The sequence below is a fragment of the Sus scrofa genome, chromosome 3 (genome assembly GCF_054392235.1).
Source record: "Sus scrofa isolate SSC_HxYL_T2T_F1_AM1 chromosome 3, Sscrofa_HxYL_maternal_Yorkshire_Landrace_v2.0, whole genome shotgun sequence".
NCBI classification, from domain to species: domain Eukaryota; kingdom Metazoa; phylum Chordata; class Mammalia; order Artiodactyla; family Suidae; genus Sus; species Sus scrofa.
Window position 1 is genome coordinate 31,880,846 of NC_139385.1, and position 18,341 is coordinate 31,899,186.

At 48.3% G+C, this 18,341-nt stretch overlaps 1 protein-coding gene across 16 annotated transcripts in view; it reads right to left on the reverse strand.

Moving 5' to 3' along the window:
- The window catches only part of VPS35L (VPS35 endosomal protein sorting factor like), a 116,849-nt gene extending 98,622 nt beyond the window's left edge, over positions 1–18,227 (reverse strand). For 10 of the 16 annotated variants that reach the window (XR_014840625.1, XR_014840624.1, XR_014840628.1 and 7 more), the window contains exons 1-6: positions 18,185–18,227; positions 11,267–11,366; positions 8,092–8,259; positions 6,621–6,743; positions 4,923–4,947; positions 4,129–4,205 (exon numbers count right to left, since the gene is read on the reverse strand). Coding sequence is in view for 8 of the 16 variants with exons in the window: in XM_021086527.2 (XP_020942186.2) it covers positions 4,129–4,205; positions 4,923–4,947; positions 6,621–6,743; positions 8,092–8,259; positions 11,267–11,366; positions 18,185–18,201 (510 nt within the window). In the remaining 8 variants the exon portion in view is untranslated. Of the gene's footprint in view, positions 1–4,128; positions 4,206–4,922; positions 4,948–6,620; positions 6,744–8,091; positions 8,260–11,266; positions 11,367–15,154; positions 15,252–15,480; positions 16,374–18,184 lie in introns of those variants that run through there. The other 6 variants (XR_014840626.1, XM_085017395.1, XM_085017402.1 and 3 more) reach the window with 4 other exon arrangements.
- Positions 18,228–18,341: the final 114 nt, after the last annotated feature.

An 18,341-nucleotide genomic window follows, 5' to 3' on the forward strand; every position in this document is an offset into this window, starting at 1 on the left:
GAGGCTCACGGGTGAATGGTGATGACATGATTGACCTCATTCAGCCATCCCCGGGGTGTGCGGTGTGCCGGGCAAGGTGGTATACCAGATGCTCCAGACACCAGGCTGAGCAAAGAGACAGCATTTCAGCCCTAATGGAGTTTGAGGGACGGAGGACAAGATGGACATTCACACAAAACTGAGACACACGCTTGGGGAAAACAATTCTACGAAAACACACATCCAAGTTCTCAGAATCTGAGAGGCACACTGTAAGAGCACAACAGTTTTATGTACCACTAAGGAAGAAAAGACACTGATCGCGGACATGCACCAATTGAGAGACACAGCCCAACTATTTTTTGGTCTTTTTAAGCCCACGTTTGCCGCATATCAAGTTCCCAGGCTAGGGGTCCAATCGGAGCTGCAGCTGCCAGCCACAGCCACAGCCATGTGGGATCCAAGCCGCATCTTCAACCTACACCACAGCTCACGGCAACACGAAATCCTTAACCCACTGAGAGAGGCCAAGGATCAAACCTGAATCCTCATGGATACTAGGCGGGCCTGCTACCGCTGAGCTATGATGGGAACTCCTAGATGCAGCCCAATTTCAGGGATATTCAAATGTTGGGTAAAAGACGCATCTCAGAATGGACTCTAGACAGGTGGTCAAGAATGGTCTCCTGGAGTTCCCGTTGTGGCGCAGGGGTTAACGAATCCGACTAGGAACCATGAGGTTGCGGGTTCGGTCCCTGCCCTTGCTCAGTGGGTTAACGATCTGGCATTGCCGTGAGCTGTGGTGTAGGTTGCAGATGTGGCTTGGATCCTGAGTTGCTGTGGCTCTGGTGTAGGCCAGCGGCTACAGCTCTGATTGGACCCCTAGCCTGGGAATCTCCATATGCCACGGGATCAGCCCAAGAAATAGCAAAAAGACAAAAACAAACAAACAAACAAACAAAGAATGGTCTCCTGAAGGAAGTGATGCTTGAGACAAACTCTCAGGGGTGGACGGGTGTTAACCAGGAAATGGAGGGAGTTAACTAGACAGGGGGAGAGCATGCAGAACAGAGAACAGACCACAGCAAAAACCCATGGCAGAAGAGGGCAAGGTCATCACATGGATGAAATGACAACAGACGTAAAGACCCAACACCACCCTGGCACACAGTACATGCGCATTAATCCTTGGCTATTGTTAAGAAGCTGTTTACACAGTTCACAGGAGTGAGGGTCATGCTAACCCACATGAGGAGGCCAGGAACCAAATCTTTTTTTTGCTTTTTAGGTCCGCACCTAAAAAATTCCCAGGCTAGGAGTTGAATTGGAGCTGCAGGTGCTGACCTACACCACAGCCACAGCAAAGCCATATCCAAGTCACACCTGCAACCTATAACACAGCTGGAGGCAGTGCCGGATCCTTAACCCGCTGATCGAGGCCAGGGATTGAACCTGTTTCCTCATAGACACTACTCAGGTTCGTTACCACTGAGCCACAACAGGAACTCCACCAAATATTTTTTTCATATGACTGTTCCCTGGAATCCAAAGCAAAGAGCTTTTTTTTTTTTTAACTGAAATATAGTTGATTTACAACGCTGTGTTGGTTTTTGGTGTACAGCAAAGTGACTTGGTTGTACATATGCGAATACATTCTTTTTCATATTTTTTCCATTATAGTTTATTACAAGATATTGAATATAGTTCCCTATGCTCTACAGGAGGCTTTGTTGTTTATCTATTTTATATACAGCAGTTTGTATCTGCTAATTCCAAACTCCCAATTTATTCCTCCTCCGCTCTTTGGTAACCATAATTTGTTTTCTATGTCTGTGAGGCTGTTTGTTTTATAAATAAGTTCATTTGTATCATATTTTACTTTATTTTATTTTTATTTATTTATTTTTGTCTTTTTGCCATTTCTAGGGCTGCTCCCGCAGCATATGGATGTTCCCAGGCTAGGGGTGGAATTGGAGCTACAGCTGCTGGCCTACACCAGAGCCACAGCAACACGGGATCTGAGCCACATCTGTGATCTATACCACAGCTCACGGCAACGCCAGATCCCTAACCCACTGAACAAGGCCAGGGATCGAACCCACAACCTCATGTTTCTTAGTCGGATTCGTTGACCACTGAGCCACGACGGGAACTCCATTTGTATCATATTTTAGGTTCCACATATAAGTGATATCATATGATATTTGTCTTTGACTTACTTCACTTAGCATGATAATCTCTAGGGCCATCTATATTGCTACAAATGACATTATTTCATTCTTTTTTAAGGCTGAGTAATAGTTGAGTGTGTGTGTATACATACATACACATATCCATTCATCTGTTGACAGACATTTAGGTTGGTTCCGAGACTTAGCTATTGTGAATAGTGCTGCCAAATATTGGGGTGCATGTATCTTTTCAAATTAGAGTTTTCTCTGGATATATGCCCAGGAGTGGGACTGCTGGAAGAACTCTTGATTAAATAAATATAAGGAGATTCAGGAAACCTGGACCGATCCCAACTGCTCACTTGCACTGTGAGATAGGATCCTCCCTGCCCCTCCGCTGTAGGAGGAGCTACGTGACTAATTTGGACAAATGGGCTTCGAGCACAGCAGCATGGGTCCCTTCTGAGCTGAGGCCATGAAAGTGAGCCCTTCTTCTGCTCTACGGTGACGACCCTAGAAGCCATCTATTGGGATGGCAGCACCTTGAGATGGTGGTGCGTCCGTCACCTACACTGGACGAGTAATGCAAGGAAGAAATGAACACTTGTGGGAGTTCCCGTCGTGGCACAGTGGTTAACGAATCCGACTAGGAACCATGAGGTTGCGGGTTCGGTCCCTGCCCTTGCTCAGTGGGTTAACGATCCGGCGTTGCCGTGAGCTGTGGTGTAGGTTGCAGATGCGGCTCGGATCCCGCGTTGCTATGGCTCTGGCGTAGGCCGGTGGCTATAGCTCCGATTCAACCCCTAGCCTGGGAACCTCCATATGCCGCGGGAGCGGCCCAAGAAATAGCAACAATAACAACAACAACAACAACAAAAAAAAAGACAAAAAGACAAAAAAAAAAAAAAAAAAAAGAAATGAACACTTGTTATGTAAAGCCACTGAGATATGGGGGTTCATTTGTTACCGCAGCACAACCTAACCTTATCCTGACATGCTACATTAACCTGGAAGCCATGGGGCAGCCATCTGCTGCTGTGAGCAGTATTCTTTGTCCCCATTGTAAGATGAAATGAAAAGGTATAGTCAGATGAATGCCCAAGGGCACCCTGTGAATAAGCAGTCCATCTAAGGCCTGTAGACTCAGAATTGTGACAATGACAGCAGCTAACACTTGCAAAGCATGTACCATGGGCTGGGTGAGGTCTAGTCACTTCACATACATTAACTCCTCTAATCCCCTGTAACAACCCTAAGAGGCATGGACTAGGTAGCACCACCCCCCGCCCACCCCACCCCCCTGCTTACAGATAAATAAACTGACGCACAGAGCCCAAGCTCTTGAGCACCTTGCCCCACAGATGGTAGATCCACGATTCAAACCCAGGCAGTCTGGCTCCAGAGTCTGCCTTCTTACCCGCCGCTGCGCTGCTTCTCCAAGTGATACTTCAGAGGCTGCAAACTCACCTGTCGCCAAGGGCCAGGCTAGTAAGGTCTATGAGTGAACTGGGCCAGGTAAGCTAACGGTGCACACCCAGGTTAAAAGCAAGAATGTGGGCCCACAGTTATCAGATGGGATGTAGGAGAAGCCAGCAATCTGGATTCATCTGTTCAATTTGCAAATTTTTATGAGTTGGTAAATGAGTCATGTTCTTTAAAAGTACAGGCAGGCTAATTAAAAGATTCTGTAGCAGATGTGATCATTTTATACCACGTGGGAGATGGCTCCAGTTGGCTCCCACAGTTCGACCTGTCCCCAGATGCCCCAGATTTGCTCAGGCATCACGGTGAGAAAAGCGCCTTCAGAAAACCAGCCAGCGGCGGGTTCCTGTGAGCTCGGCCAACCGCACCACTGGCATCTTTCTCTGAGTCAGCAGGTGCCTCGGAGGACTGAACACAACACACAGCCACTGAGAGGGACCTCGCTTGGCAGAAGCAGTGGAAGCACCACTCATCGCTGTGCTCAGCAATTGCTCACCTCCTCGAAGTCATCCAGCTCCTCCAGCCTGGTCCGAACTTTCTCTGACATTGCAGATGCGGCAGTACCAGCTTTGCCTAAACAGAATGGATTCAGGTCACATAGGTGGCTTTCCTCTGTCACCAAGGCCCCCAAAGGAAGGCAATCTCTCCACTTCATCGGGAATAAAGAGGCCAGGGAAAAACTTCATTATAGAAAACTCTGAGATTTTGCTAGCAACATCCTGATGTAACCACAGTTCCATCAAAAACATTTCTGCTCAGGAGCTGCCCATGGGAGTGCGGCAGGCCAGCCTCAGAGAGGCCCCTTGACATTTGATGCTGGAGAGGGTGTGGAAAAAAAGGAACCCTCCTACCCTGTCGGTGGGAATGTAAATTGGTGCAACCACTATAGAGAATAGTACGGAGGTTCCTTAGCAAACGAAATACAGAACTACCATATGTTCTAGCAAGCCCGCTGCAGGGCATATACCTGGGGAAAAAACATAATTCAGAAAGATACACGCAGGAGCTCCCGTTGTGGCACAGTGGAAACAAATCTGACTATTATCCATGAGAATGAGGGTTTGATCCCTGGCCCTCACTCAGTGGGTTAAGAATCCGGTGTTGCTGTGAGCTGTGGTGTAGGTCACAGACATGGCTCGGATCCAGTGTTGCTATGGCTGTGGTGCAGGTCAGCAGCTACAGCTCCAATTCGACCCCTAGCCTGGGAACCTCCATATGCCGCAGGTACGGCCCCAAAAAGACAAAAAAAAAAAAAAAAAGAGAGAGATAGTAACAATAACAAAAACTCACCTTTTTCAGATCCCATAAAAAGATTCTGCAGAGTCAAAAAAAAAAAAAAAAAAGTATTAGTATTTTTTAAAACTGACTGGATTCTATGACCAGTAAAAACTTGTAAAATACTTAAATTATTATTCAAGTAGCACTAAGACAAGATGACCCATCATTCTCCAACGAAGCCATTTACATAACCAAACGAAAAATAGAAATATTTATTCAAAGGAAGAAAATACAGCTCACTAGAAACTCCAGAGATTCAAATTTGTACTCATTTCAGGACTCTTAATTAATGTGAGAGAATAAATAGCAAAAGTTTGAGGACAATGGTGGCACACAAGAACATTTAGCTTACTCTAAATCAGGGTTTCACAACCTCAATAACACTGACATTACAGGATGGAAAGTTCTCTGGTCGGGGCTGTCCGGTGCACAGGAGGACACTGAGCAGCTCCCCAAACCCTTGAAATTTCCTAAGTGAGGAGAGGGATCCAGGAGTCTTAGGTTTCGTTTTGGAAGCTCCTGAGCCTGGGGGCTGGTTGTCAGGGGAACCAACCACATCTTAGAGGGTTTCAGCCCCACCTCCCTGATTTCCCAGAAAGGGAGAAGGGCTGGAGATTGAATTCACCGTCAGTGGCCAGCAGTTTAATACTCCTGTCTATGTACTGAAGCCTCCAGAAAAACCCAAAAGGACACGGTTCAGAGAGCTTGCAGGCTAGGGGACGGGAACACATCCGCGTGCTGCCGTGTCTTTGTTCAGGACTTCACCCTGCGCATCTCTTCATCTGGCTGCTGGTTCACATCCGTTACTATCTTTAATCTCCTTTGCAATAAGCCAGGAATCTAGTGAGTCCACTGGTTTTTGGGTTCTGTGAGCCACTCTGGGAAATTAACCGAACCCAAGGAGGGGGCTATGGGAACCTCTGATTTGTACTAAGTTGTTCAGAAGTAAAGTAACAACCTGGATTTGGGACTGGCATCTGAGGGGCAGGGGTGCAGTCCTGGGGGACTGAGCCCTTAACCCGTGGGATCAGATGCTTTCTCCAGGTGACAGTAGCAGGATTGAGCTGAATTACAGGACACCCAGCTAGTGTTGGAGGATGGCTTAGTCAGGGGGAGAAAACCTATATACTGGAATTAGGTGCAGAATCATAGCAAAAGACATTACTGGAGTTCCTGCTATGGCGCAGTGGGTTAAGAACCTGACTGGTGGAGTTCCCGTTGTGGCCTGGCGGAAAGAAACCCGACTAGTATCCATGAGGATGTGCGTTTGATCCCTAGCCTCATTCAGTGGGTTAAGGATCCAGCATTGCCATGAGCTACGGTGTAGGTCGCAGACATGGCTCAGATCTGGCATTGCTGGGGCTACGGTGCAGGCTGGCAGCTGCAGCTCCAATTCAAACCCTAGCCTGGGAACCTCCATGTGCCACAGGTTCGGCCCTAAAAAGCAAAATTAAAAAACAAAAAAGAAGAAGAAGAAGAAGAATCTGAGTGCAGCAGCTTGAGTCCGTGCAGTGGCACAGGCTCAATCCCTGACCCAACGCAGCAGGTTAAGCATCCGGCATTGCCACAGCTGTGGTGTAGGTCAGAGCTGCAGCTGGGATTCGGTCCCTGGCCTGGGAACTTCCATATGCCATGGCTGCAGCAAAAAAGAAGACCAAAAATTCCTACTAAATGCAAAGTGGACGCTGCGAGGAGTGTAGTGGTACTCACGATGGAGAGCTTTTCCGTGGTCGTGTACCGGGCAAGGATTTCTCCTCGTTTGCTGGCCCAAGGCTCAAAATCGGATCCGACAATGGAGTTATCATCTCTGTCTCGTTTCTTTCTGGAGCTGTCCTAAGGAAAGGCAGGAGGGTCTCCTCAGCAGCTATTTTTGAGTCTTTTTTTAAAAAGTATAAGCAAACGTGGTAAGGCCAGTTGAGAACACAGTATTTCATAACTGAAATTTGCTAAGACTTAGGAGAACTTAAAGGTTCTCTCCAAAAGATGGGTAAATATGGGAGGCGAGAAATGAGTTAATTACCCCAATGAAAGGGATCCTTTCACAAAGTTATGTGCATCAAATCACAATGTACACCCTAAATATCCTACAACTTTGTGCACTGTAGCTCAGCAAAGCTTTAAAAAAAAAAAGTATGAGCAGAAGGCAGACAGTCCCTCACTGCAAAAGCTAAAAGATCTGTCCAAAGGTTTTTTTCAGGCCAATCCACCACAGGGGGTCAATAAACTTATCATTAAAAATTAAGGAAAGGCAAACTGAAAGAGATCATTTTTCGACAATCAGAATGGCAAGATTTCCAACGACTGCTATGATCCAGGTTGGCAGAGACGCAGGGGACGGGCACTCTGAAATACTGCTGTGCTGGCAGGAGGGCAAACCGGTGAAGGCTTTTTGGAGAACAGTTTGGCAGCAGCTGTCAAAACCTTAAGAACATGTTGCCTTGGAGTTCCTGTTCTGGCTCATCGGGTTAAGAACTTGACGTAAGTGTCCGTGAGGATGTAGGTTCCATCCCTGGCCTCGCTCAGTGGGTTAAGGATCCAGCATTGCCACAAGTTGCGGCATAGGTCACAGAGGTGGCTTGGATCCTGTGTTGCTGTGGCTGTGACATAGGCCCGCAGCTGCAGCTGTGATTCTGCCCCAAGCCTGGGATCTTCCACAAACTGCAGATGCGGCCCTAAAAAAAGAAAATGCCTGCGATGCAATTAACTGATACTATTATCGTTGTTGCTTACATATGAGTATGTATCTAAATGCTCAGACATTATTGTCATAAATATCTATAAAAACACAAAGAAACAGTTAAAGACGATACATTTCACAGATGACACAGATGACTTCCAGAGTGGGGCACAGAATGAGGAAAACTGGTCAACAGGACTTCATCAGCAGTGTTCAATTTTTTTTTATGTGAAAATGGAGGGACTCTTTTATGTCTTTATACAAAAATAAATCTGAAAGAAAGACTATAAAAAGAGTGAAACGAAAATAAAGAATTTTTAAATGCTTAAAAAAAAAAAAGGAAGCAGCAGCAGTTTCCAGGATCTACACCAGCCTCTCACCAGCTGTGTCCTCGCATCTGGATGATCTGAATTGTCACAGCCAGGATCCACTGCGCGTTACTTGTGCAGTAAACATCCCCCATCCCCGGGACCCTCGGGACCGACCACCAGCTGGGAGTGTTACCATGGCAGCCGTCAGGGTGGCGGGGTCAGCAGAGGCTGCGAACATGGAGAGGGGGTCAGTCCCATCCAGCACGCTGCTCAGAGGGTCCACCACGGAGCTGGAGGATGAGGAGGACGTGGAGGAAGTGCTCCCCTTCCGGCTCACTTTCTTTGTCTTTGACTCGGTGACCTGTGGGGAGAATGTGTGGAGGTAGAAGCCAAGTCTCCGATGACTCTGTCCAGTGAAACCCTCAGATGGGCTTCCCCTGGTCCCACTGGCTGGACTGACCACTCCTTTGCAGGGACACTTATTTTGGGGGACAAAGTGCTATGGCTCCAGATCCCAGCTGTGGAGGAAGGGATGGGGAGAAATCAGGGTCAGGAAGGGAGCGACACAGCCACTGCGACGCAGAAGGTGGCGGTGCCATAACTGAATTCTTGCAGGGCCTTCTTCCCCAAAGTGTGGGCTCCAGACAGGCAGCGTCCACATCACCCGGAGGCTCTCAAGCCCCGCCCCACACTCCTGCATCAGAATCTGCATCTCCCAGCAATGGCCTAGGGAGGGTGATGGACTTGGATGTGGGAGATCCCTGGGTCGTCGGACTTGAAGCCAGTCTCGGTGGCTGCAGAGCCATCTCATCGTCACTAAGCAGTGGGTGGTTAACACCCCCCTTCTTGGAGAACCTCCCCCAATGCTACTTCCTGGTGTATGTGTTGGGGGTCACGTAGGGGTATTGGGGTGTGAAGCCACGTTTATGTTCCACTGGCCCCCATCCCTCCCTGATGTCAGACCAGACTGGGGTGAACCCCATGAGCCAAGAGGATCCAACCAGAGTCTGTCTGCTGGGAAAAAAAAACCAAAAAACTTTTTTTTTTAATTTTTAATTTTTTGGCCACAGCATGCAGTGGCTTGATGTGGGATCTCAGTTCCCAGAGTGGGAATTAAACCTGGACTATGGCAGTTGAAAGCCCGAATCCTAATCATTAGACCACCAGGGAACTCCCTGTCTGCTGAAAATTGAGAATCAACATCAGAAAAGCTAGTCAGGCTCCCCTCTTTCTTAAATGAGGAAGCTATGAAAACTAGGGCCAGAGGCCGAGGGACAGTGATGCTGTGACACTTTGGGCATGTGTCCATCGGGAAGCAGAGAGAACCAATCTTGGGGAGGAGAGAGGGAAGAACAGGGTACAACTGAATGATGCAGAAAGAGTATTGGATAAAAAAGAATTTGACTGGCCTTTGTCCCTGGTTCCTGGAAGGGAAACTCTTAAAGTTCTAAATCCTTGGAGCATCTGTCATTCGTAAGCCCTCCATCACACCTGAGTTTATGCTAATGAGAGGATGCAGCATGGCTGCTATGGTCACAAGAAAGACCAAACATATACATGATTAGAGAGTTGGGACTCTGAGCCAGGTGATAACAGCCTGATCTCCGCAGAGCGGAGGGAGGCAAGAGATCCAGGACAATCAAGCGACCAAGGAAGCAACCAATCATGCCACATAATAAAACCCCCACAAAAAGTCTGGGCACCAAAGCTCAGTGGAGCTTCCCAGTTAGTGAACGTGTGATGTACTGGGAGCCATAAGCCCCCGACTGCACCGGCAGACGACCCTCCAGATCTTGGCCTACATGTCTCTTGCCACTGCTGGTCCTGCATCCTTTATAATAAAATCCTAAGTGTTAAGTATTAGGCTTTTCGGAGTTCTAGGGGTTGTTCTAGTAAATTATCAAACCTGAGGGGAGTCGTAGGAAATCCGTGGCTTTGTAGCCAGTTGGTCAAAAGTGCAGGTGGCCCGGGGACCCCCAAATCCACAGCCAGAGTCTGAAGCTAGGGTGGTTTTTTGGAAGAGCCTGTCCTAAACTTGTGGGGTGTGACACTAAGCCTGGGTGACTGGATCGAGTGCCTCCCACTGCTGTATGTGTGTCGGCTTGGTCGGCCTACCATCCCTCCTCCATCTTCGGCTCAACAGTCCAAACTCTGGGAGAGCAGCCCTGCCCGATTCTCCGCTCTGACAGGCCTGGTGGAGAGGCCTCTGCGCCCAGTCCCCAGGAGGGACACTCGCCCCAGCCCAGTCAATCCACTCTTTCCCACCCCAGTCATCTCGGTTGATGCAGGGAAGGACACACAACCCAACGGGGCACATGGCAACTGGGGAGAACAGACTCTCTCCGCTGTGGGGTTGCTCAGCCGGCAGGATGGAGGCTTGGGGCTGCGGCAGCAGGTCTGTTAGCGCGTGGCGAGTGAGCTCCCAAGAGTGGATCCAGCTCACTGGGGGGTCAACTGCAGCCCCGTGAACTCACAAGGATCTAGGAGGTCAAAGCTCGGTCTTGCGACCTCCTCCTTGATATAGTCTCTGTCTGTGCTCAGGTCCTGTGATGTCCTCAGTATCTGCTGGCATCTGTCAACCTCATCCCACCCATAATGACAACCACATAGCTTCTATTACTTACTAAGAAAAATTGCTAACAGCAGGGACCATCTGTGTCTCCTGCTTGCTTTCTGTCTTGTTTTTGTGTCTGTCTGCTTTGTTTTGGCTATGCCCTCGGCATGCAGAAGCTCTGGATCCAACCTGCGCCACTGCAGCGACCCAAGCCACAGCAGTGACCATGCTGGATTCTTAACCTGCTGAACCCCCAGGGAACTCCTTTTCTTTTTGAAATAAACTCACAGATGGACTAGATACTATTCAGGACAGCACCCTATATTAGTAATTACAGAGTGATCTTAATATTCCAAATAGACAAATTAAGAAGTACGTTGTAGAGTTCCAGCTGTGGCACAGTGGGTTAAGAATCAACTGCGGTGGCTCAGGCCACTGCAAAAGCCTGGTTCAATCCCTAGCTCAGCATAGTGAGTTAGAGAATCTGGTGTTACTGCAGCTGTGGCTTGGAATTGATCCCTGGCCCAGAAAACTTCCATGTGCTGCAGGCTCGGCCCGAAAAAGAAGTATTTTGTTTACACCTGTAAACCAGGAACGAAGGCATCCCACACTCGTGAAGACCTCATTAATGTGAAAATGAGAATAAACATGATGATGGCTGTAACCAAGGTCACAAAAAAATGGGGCAGAGAACAAACTGGTTAATTTATATACACAAAAGCAGCTCCCAAGGGCAAAATGAGAAAGACCCAGGAATACTGGCTATAATTTCATGGAACAAGAATGTTACAGAAGGACTCCTGACAGTACTTACAGTTATGGGCTTCAGGGGGTGATAGTCCCCAAACTCCAGTGGTACAGCCTCCAACCGGCATGATGCAAACTCAGCCTTGTAGTTCCTATTCCTCGAATGCCTGGTAAGCAGCAAACCCAGAAACCAGTTAGCTGGAGATGCACACACCCTAAAAAGTTTTTTGCTGAGACTTCCTCAATGATAAAGTAGTTTACGGGGAACAGTGTTTCTACCAAGACCATAAGAAATGGTAAATTAAAAAAAAAAAAATTTTTGGCGTTCCTGTTGTGGCTCGGCGGGTTAAGAACCAACTACTATTGATGAGGATGCCGGTTCGACCCCTGGCCTCGCTCAGTGGGCTAAGGATCTGGAGTTGCTGCAAGCTACAGAGTAGCCTACAGATGCAGCCTGGAACTGGTGTTGCCATACCTGTGGCGTAGGCTGGCAGCTGCAGCTCCGATGCCACCCCTAGCCTAGGAACTTCCATATGCTGCAGGTGCAGCCATAAAAAGAAAAAAAATTTTTTAAGTTCTAAAATCAGTTTGATGGATAAGGAGCTGCCAAAGCACACAAGACCTGTGAGGTCAGACACCAGAACAACCTTCCTGCCCAGCCGTCCCTTGCCAGGCACTGGTGATTCTCATAGGACACAAGGGTGACGCCAGCCAGAGGGTAGCTGCTAGGAGGCAGGGCAGCCAAGGAGCTTTGAGGAAGACTCATGGGACTGGAGAGACAGAGTAGCGTTCAAGGCTTTGCAGACAGCCAGGGCTTGAAGGAAGAGCTTGTAAAGAGAGGAGGGTGGCAGAGAAGTGAGAGATGCGGTTTGGCTTCCCCCCTAAGTCAAGCTGCATAGAGCAGGGGGAGGAAGCCACGCAGAAGAGCAGCCAGTTCTCCTCCGTCTTATGGAGATGCAGCCAGAATACTGGTACCAGGAGTGAGGTGCTATTATAACAAAAACCTAAAAATATGGAAGTAGCTTTGGAACTGGATAATGAGCAAAGTTTTGAAATACATGCTAGAAAAAGCCATGGCCCTGGAGTCCCACTGAGACACAGCGGAAACGAATCCCACAAACATTCATGAGGATCCGGATTCGATCCCTGGCCTTGCTCAGCGGGTTGGGGATCTGGCAGGGCTGTGGCTATGGTGTAGATCAGCAGCTGCAGCTCCGATGTGACCCCTGGCCTGGGTACCTCCATATGCCAAAAAAGAAAAAAAAAAAGGCCATGGCCCTGAATGGATTAATTATCCAGTGATTACTGTAAGGGCTCAGAAAAGAGAGGAAAGCTGTAGAGAAAGCTTCAGCCTTCTCATAAAATACCCAAGTCATTGGGAACAAGATGCTGGTAGAACCGAGGAAGGTAAAGGCCTTTGTGAGGAGGCCCCAGACAGAAAGGAAGAACATGTTATTGGAAGCCAGAGGGAAGCAATCCTCCTTATAACGTAGTAAACAGGTCTTCTGGTTTTTTCTTTTTTTTTTTTTTTTTTTTTTTGTTGTTGTTGTTGTTATTGTTGTTGTTGCTATTTCTTGGGCCGCTGCCGCGGCATATGGAGGTTCCCAGGCTAGGGGTTGAACTGGTAGCTGTAGCCACCAGCCTACGCCAGAGCCACAGCAACGCGGGATCCGAGCCGCGTCTGCAACCTACACCACAGCTCACGGCAACGCCGGATTGTTAACCCACTGAGCAAGGGCAGGGACCGAACCCGCAACCTCATGGTTCCTAGTCGGATTCGTTAACCACTGTGCCACGACGGGAACTCCTGGTTTTTTCTTTTTTGTCTTTTTAGGGCCACATGTGAAGCATATGGAGGTTCCCAGGCTAGGGGGTTGAACAGAGCTGCAGCTGCCAGCCTATACCACAGCCACAGCAACTAAAGATCCAAGCCAAGTCTGCGACCTACACCACAGGTTACGGCAACATGGGATCCTTCACCCACTGAGCGAGGCCAGGGATCAAACCCACATCCTCATGGATACTAGTTGGGTCCCTTATCGATAAGCCACAACGGGAACTCCCAAGTAGCAAATAGTTTAACCCACTGAGCGAGGCCAGGGATCAAACTCACATCCTCATGGATACTAGTCAGGTTCCTTATCACTGAGCCACAACGGGAACTCCCAAGTAGCAGATAGTTTGGCTGAATTAGGTCCGTGCCCTAGCGTTTGGTGGAAGGCAGAACTTGTGAGTGATGAAATCGGAGGGCTGGCTGAAGAAACTTCTAAACAAGGTATGGAAGGAGCAGCCTGGCTTTTCCTGAATGTTTACGGTAAAATTCAAGAAGAGTGAAATGACTTAAATGACCTCAAGACAAAATGGCTGGCTGGTCAAAAGACAGACTTAAAACCTTGGAAAGGTCTCAGTTTCAAAGAGAACAGGAAGCTGGACCCTTTGTTTCCTTTTGGAGAAAAGCCTTGAATTCATCCCTTCCCACCCACCCCCTCTCCCAGCCCCACTTCTCAGCTCTCGACTTCATGACCATTTGTGTGAACTCCCAATCTAACTGTGCCCTGCAATTGGTCAGCTTTACTCAATAAGCCCACCAACCCAGAAACCTAACACACTACAAATGACTGAGATCCTGTGTAGGTTTGTTTCTATCCCTTTTTTTTTTTTTTCCGGTCTTTTGTCTTTTTAGGGCTGCACCTGTGGCATATGGAGGTTCCCAGGCTAGGGGTCTAATCGGAGCTGTTGCTGCCAGCCTACACCACAGCCACAGCCACAGTCACAGCCACGACAGATCCAAGCCGTGTCTGCGACCTACCCCACAGCTCACGGCAACACCGGATCTTTAACCCACTGAGCGAGGCCAGGGATCAAACCTGCAACCTATGGTTCCTAGTCGGATTCACTAACCACTGAGCCATGACGGGAACTCCCCAAACTCCTTTTAATATGCTACCAGCCAATCCTTGATTTATGAGACACACACACAAAAAGCCCAAAGGAGTTCCCGTCGTGGCGCAGCAGAAACGAATCTGACTAGGAACCATGACGTTGCGCATTCGATCCCTGGCCTCACTCAGTGGGTTAAGGATCTGGTGTTGCCACGAGCTGTGGGGTAGGTCGCAGACACAGCTCAGATCCCGAGTTGCTAAGGCTGTGATGTAGGTCAGCAGCTGTAGCTCCGATTCGACCCTTAGCCTGGGAACCTCCATATGTCAAGGGTGCAGCCCTAAAAAGACAATAAATAAATAAATAAATAAAATTTGCTTCTTTTCCTCCCACCAGTCTGTCTTTGTCAATTTTATTTTAGTCCAGCCCTAAGAACTCAGGGGTGGGGGAGGATACTTTCCCCTCCCTGACACTACGTACCAGGATCCAGGCCAAGCCCTTCACCTCTATTTCCTCATTTAATCAATCCTATGAAATGATTATGTCCATTTCACAGATGGAGAAGCTGAGGCTGTTGATAACTTGTCAGAGGTGAGCAAAGGATAGAGACAGATGCAACTGGAGGGGGCCTGTCTCTAGTCCTCAGCAGTCCTACAGATTACCTACAGGTCAACTTGAGAGTCTGAGAAAGCAGTTTGTGTTTTTTAAAGACTAAGCTCTGAAATTTTAAGTTTGAAGGAAGGGAATTCTTTGGGGAAAAAAAAAATCCTGCTTCTGGAAATACCTTTTTTTTTTTTTTTTTGCTTTTTAGGGCCACACCCATGGCATATGGAAGTTCCCAGGCTAGGGGTCAAATCGGAGCTACAGCTGCCGGCCTACACCACAGCTGCAGCAACACCAGATCGGAGCTGCATCTGGGACCTACACCACATCTCACGGCAACGCCGGATCCTTAACCCACTGAGCAAAGCCAGGGATCAAAACCATGTCCTCATGGATACCAGTCAGGTTTGTTTGCTAAGCCACAAGAGGAACTCCTGGAAATACCTTTAAAAAGAAAAAAAGAAACAGTTACCCTTCCCGAAAGTCCATGTCAAATTGCTGTATTGTGATTTTTCAATTGCTTCTTTCATTATTTCCTCAAATTTGCTCTCCGTTCCTTAGCACTTCCCCTGGTTTGAGAAATGAAAAGCATTTTCTGCAGTGCCTGGGTCTTTGGAAAGGCTAACAGTGACCTCTAGTGGGCATTTTCTCAAAACACCTTACTTTTCCTGCCAACACAGCTGATACAGCTGGTAAAAAAAATTCCCATAATCCCAGCTCCCAGCAATGCAAAAGACTGGTCCAGCTCCTTGGCAGCCACCACAGGAAAAAAAAAAAAAAAAAGTCAACATTTCATACCTCTACTCCTGGCTTGGTCTGGCCCTTGGCTACTCCAAGGGTGGGCCGCAGATCACCAGCAAGCTGGGGAGTGCTGAAACATCCTGACCTAAGAATCAGGGTCCACATTTCACCAGAATTCCCAGTAAAGGCTGACACGGCCCTCTTTTTAAATTTGACACACTGATACACAAATTTTAACCTCTGATAACATAAATGTGTAAAAATCCTTTTATCAGATAACCAAATTAATCTCCTTATATTGGAAATTGAAATCCACTGCTTTTTGAATTCTCAAGTGATTTTTGAAATTACTAATGACATCATCTGGCCACACAGGTTTTCGTCCCCCAATCACAATATACTCCCCCTCCCCGATAAAGTCTGAAAATGATGTTGAAATTCTGACTCCAGGAGTTCCCATCATGGTGAATCTGACTAGGAACCATGAGGTTGAGGGTTCGATCCCTGGCCTCACTCAGTGGGTTAAGGATCCGGCATTGCTGTGGCTGTGGCGTATGCCAGTGGCTACAGCTCTGATTCAACCCCTAGCCTGGGAACCTCCACATGCCACAGGTGCAGCCCTAAAAAGATAAAGAAAAAAAAGAAATTCTGACTCCAAAGAGCAATATTTTTAAGACTGCTATGGCCACAGGACTGAAAAGGAAATGTGACCCACGGTGTACTGGGCCTCACATGTGAGGTTAGTGATAACAAAAAGTGTGGGTGAGGAGTTCCCGTTGTGGCTCAGTGGGTTAAAAACCCAACACAGTGTCCGTAAGGATTTGGGTTCGATCCCTGACCTTGCTCAATGGGTTAAGGATCCAGCGTTGCTGTGTCTGTGGTGTAGGTCAGCAGCTGCAGCTCCAATTTGACTCCTAACCTGGGAACTTCCATATGCCACAGGTGTGGCCCTTAAAAAGAAAAAAAAAAAAGTGTGCGTGAGAGGACACATTCTGGGGAGACCCCCGACAACAGAGCAGAACTTGGGAGCCCTGCAACCCAGGAGCCTCAGCCCAGGACCTAGACTGGAGGGCCAGCTGGCAATCATGATTAAATCAGAGGTGTGAGCGCCAAACCTCAGAGCACCCGCAGGCTGTAAAACTAGTGCAACTGCCTCCGTTTCTTCATCTGAAAAATGGGGCAGGTAGGATTAGATGAGATGTTGCATGTCAAGGACTTAGCACAGTGCCTGGCACAAACCAAAGCCTCAATAAATGTCAAATTTAATGACAGAAACACACCTATCTGTGGGCCTCTTCAGTTTTCTCATTCATTCAATAAATATTACTCTACACCTACTATCTGCCAAGCTCCATGCCAGACACTGGAGATACAAGCATGCCTAAAACTCAGTCCCTTTAACTTTACAGAGCATCGAGTCTAGTGGGAGAACTGAACCATGAACATGAGTGACCTCAGACAGAAATGTTTAGAGCCAGACTAGGAACTGTAGAGACCCCAGGTGCTAAAAGGCTTATGGTACCTCTCTCTGTAAAAATACCAAAGGTAAAAATGTCCTGGAATTAAACAGCATCTTCCTTGATTTTCTGATTTTAAAATTCCAGATCAGTTCGCTGAAGCCAGATGTTTTGGCATTTAAGCCTTAGTGATTCTCTAAAAGGTGCTTTGCAGGACTGGGTCAAAGAAAATTCAGGGCAGGGCTTACAAACACTCGGAGGCATCCAATCCTGTCCTGGTGTATCAAAGCTTTTGAAGGAAGACTCTTAAAAGGGTTAGCCAGGTGAAGTGAACACGAGGAAGACAGCTGTTTATCAAACATAAAACCAAAAGGATGTATTTCTAAAGTCTAGGGCTGTATATTTTTTCATTTGCTCACTCACTCGTTCAATGTAAACCACTTCACATCTCTTGCAGAAAAAGATCAGAATACAATCTCCCTTCCTGAGATGTAGCAGAGAGCTCACGTCGCCAGATAATCCTACTGCTACCATCACAACTTACTCCAGTTCTTCACACGCTGGTAGAAACAGCTGGAGCCTGAAGCACCCAGCTCCTAGCTACTCCAGCCACAAAAGCCCCAACAGGCCCATCAGCCTTGGCACCCGCAGTTAGTTAGCTCCTTCTAACTGGGATGAGCTTCTGTTCATCCTCCAAAACCCAATTGAAGACTCTTCCTCTCCCAAGCCTTCCCTAAGGCGCCAGGTGTGGTTGTGCCTCGTCCCGGTGCCTTCTTTGGATATCTTTCTATTCTGGGTACCTGCCCCTACTAAACTCTCAGCTCCCTTAGGCCAAAGGAGTATGTCTGAGGGCTCTGCATCCTCAGTGCCCGCTGCAAGGCGCTGCACAGAGCAGGATGCACGGCAGCCCTTTTACAGATAAGAAAAGGAAGTCTGCCCCAGCTGAACCGAGTCGTTCAGGAAATAGCCAAGTCTCCCATTCTCTGCATCCAGCGCCCCAGAACCCGCGCCGACTTCTGGAAAAGCAGAAGCTGGGGAAGTTGTTTTTTTAGGGAATGAATGGAGAAGGGAGAGTGGGAGGCCGGGGGAGGGGTAGCGGGAGAAAGAACTAAGATCCCACCCGTCCGGTTCAGGGGGTTTCTCTGAAGCCAAGTAGCGGCGGGGGATCTGAGGTCAAAACAACCCAGGGGTGCGGTGGGAGCCGCCACCAAACCCCACAGAGAGCAGTTCACACACTCCCTCGCAGAGACACACACTGAGACAGAGACCCTGCCCCTGAAGCCCACCCGCCGCTTCTTCCTTACCAGGGAAAGGTGGCCATCTTCCCAGTCACATGACAGCTAGTTCGGGGACCGCCAGCCCAATTTGCCCTTCCAGACCCCGCCCCCTCCATGCCGCCATGATTGTGAAGGGCGGACACCCTCCCTCTAAGCACGAGCTGCCCGCCCCTCTCCGGCCGCC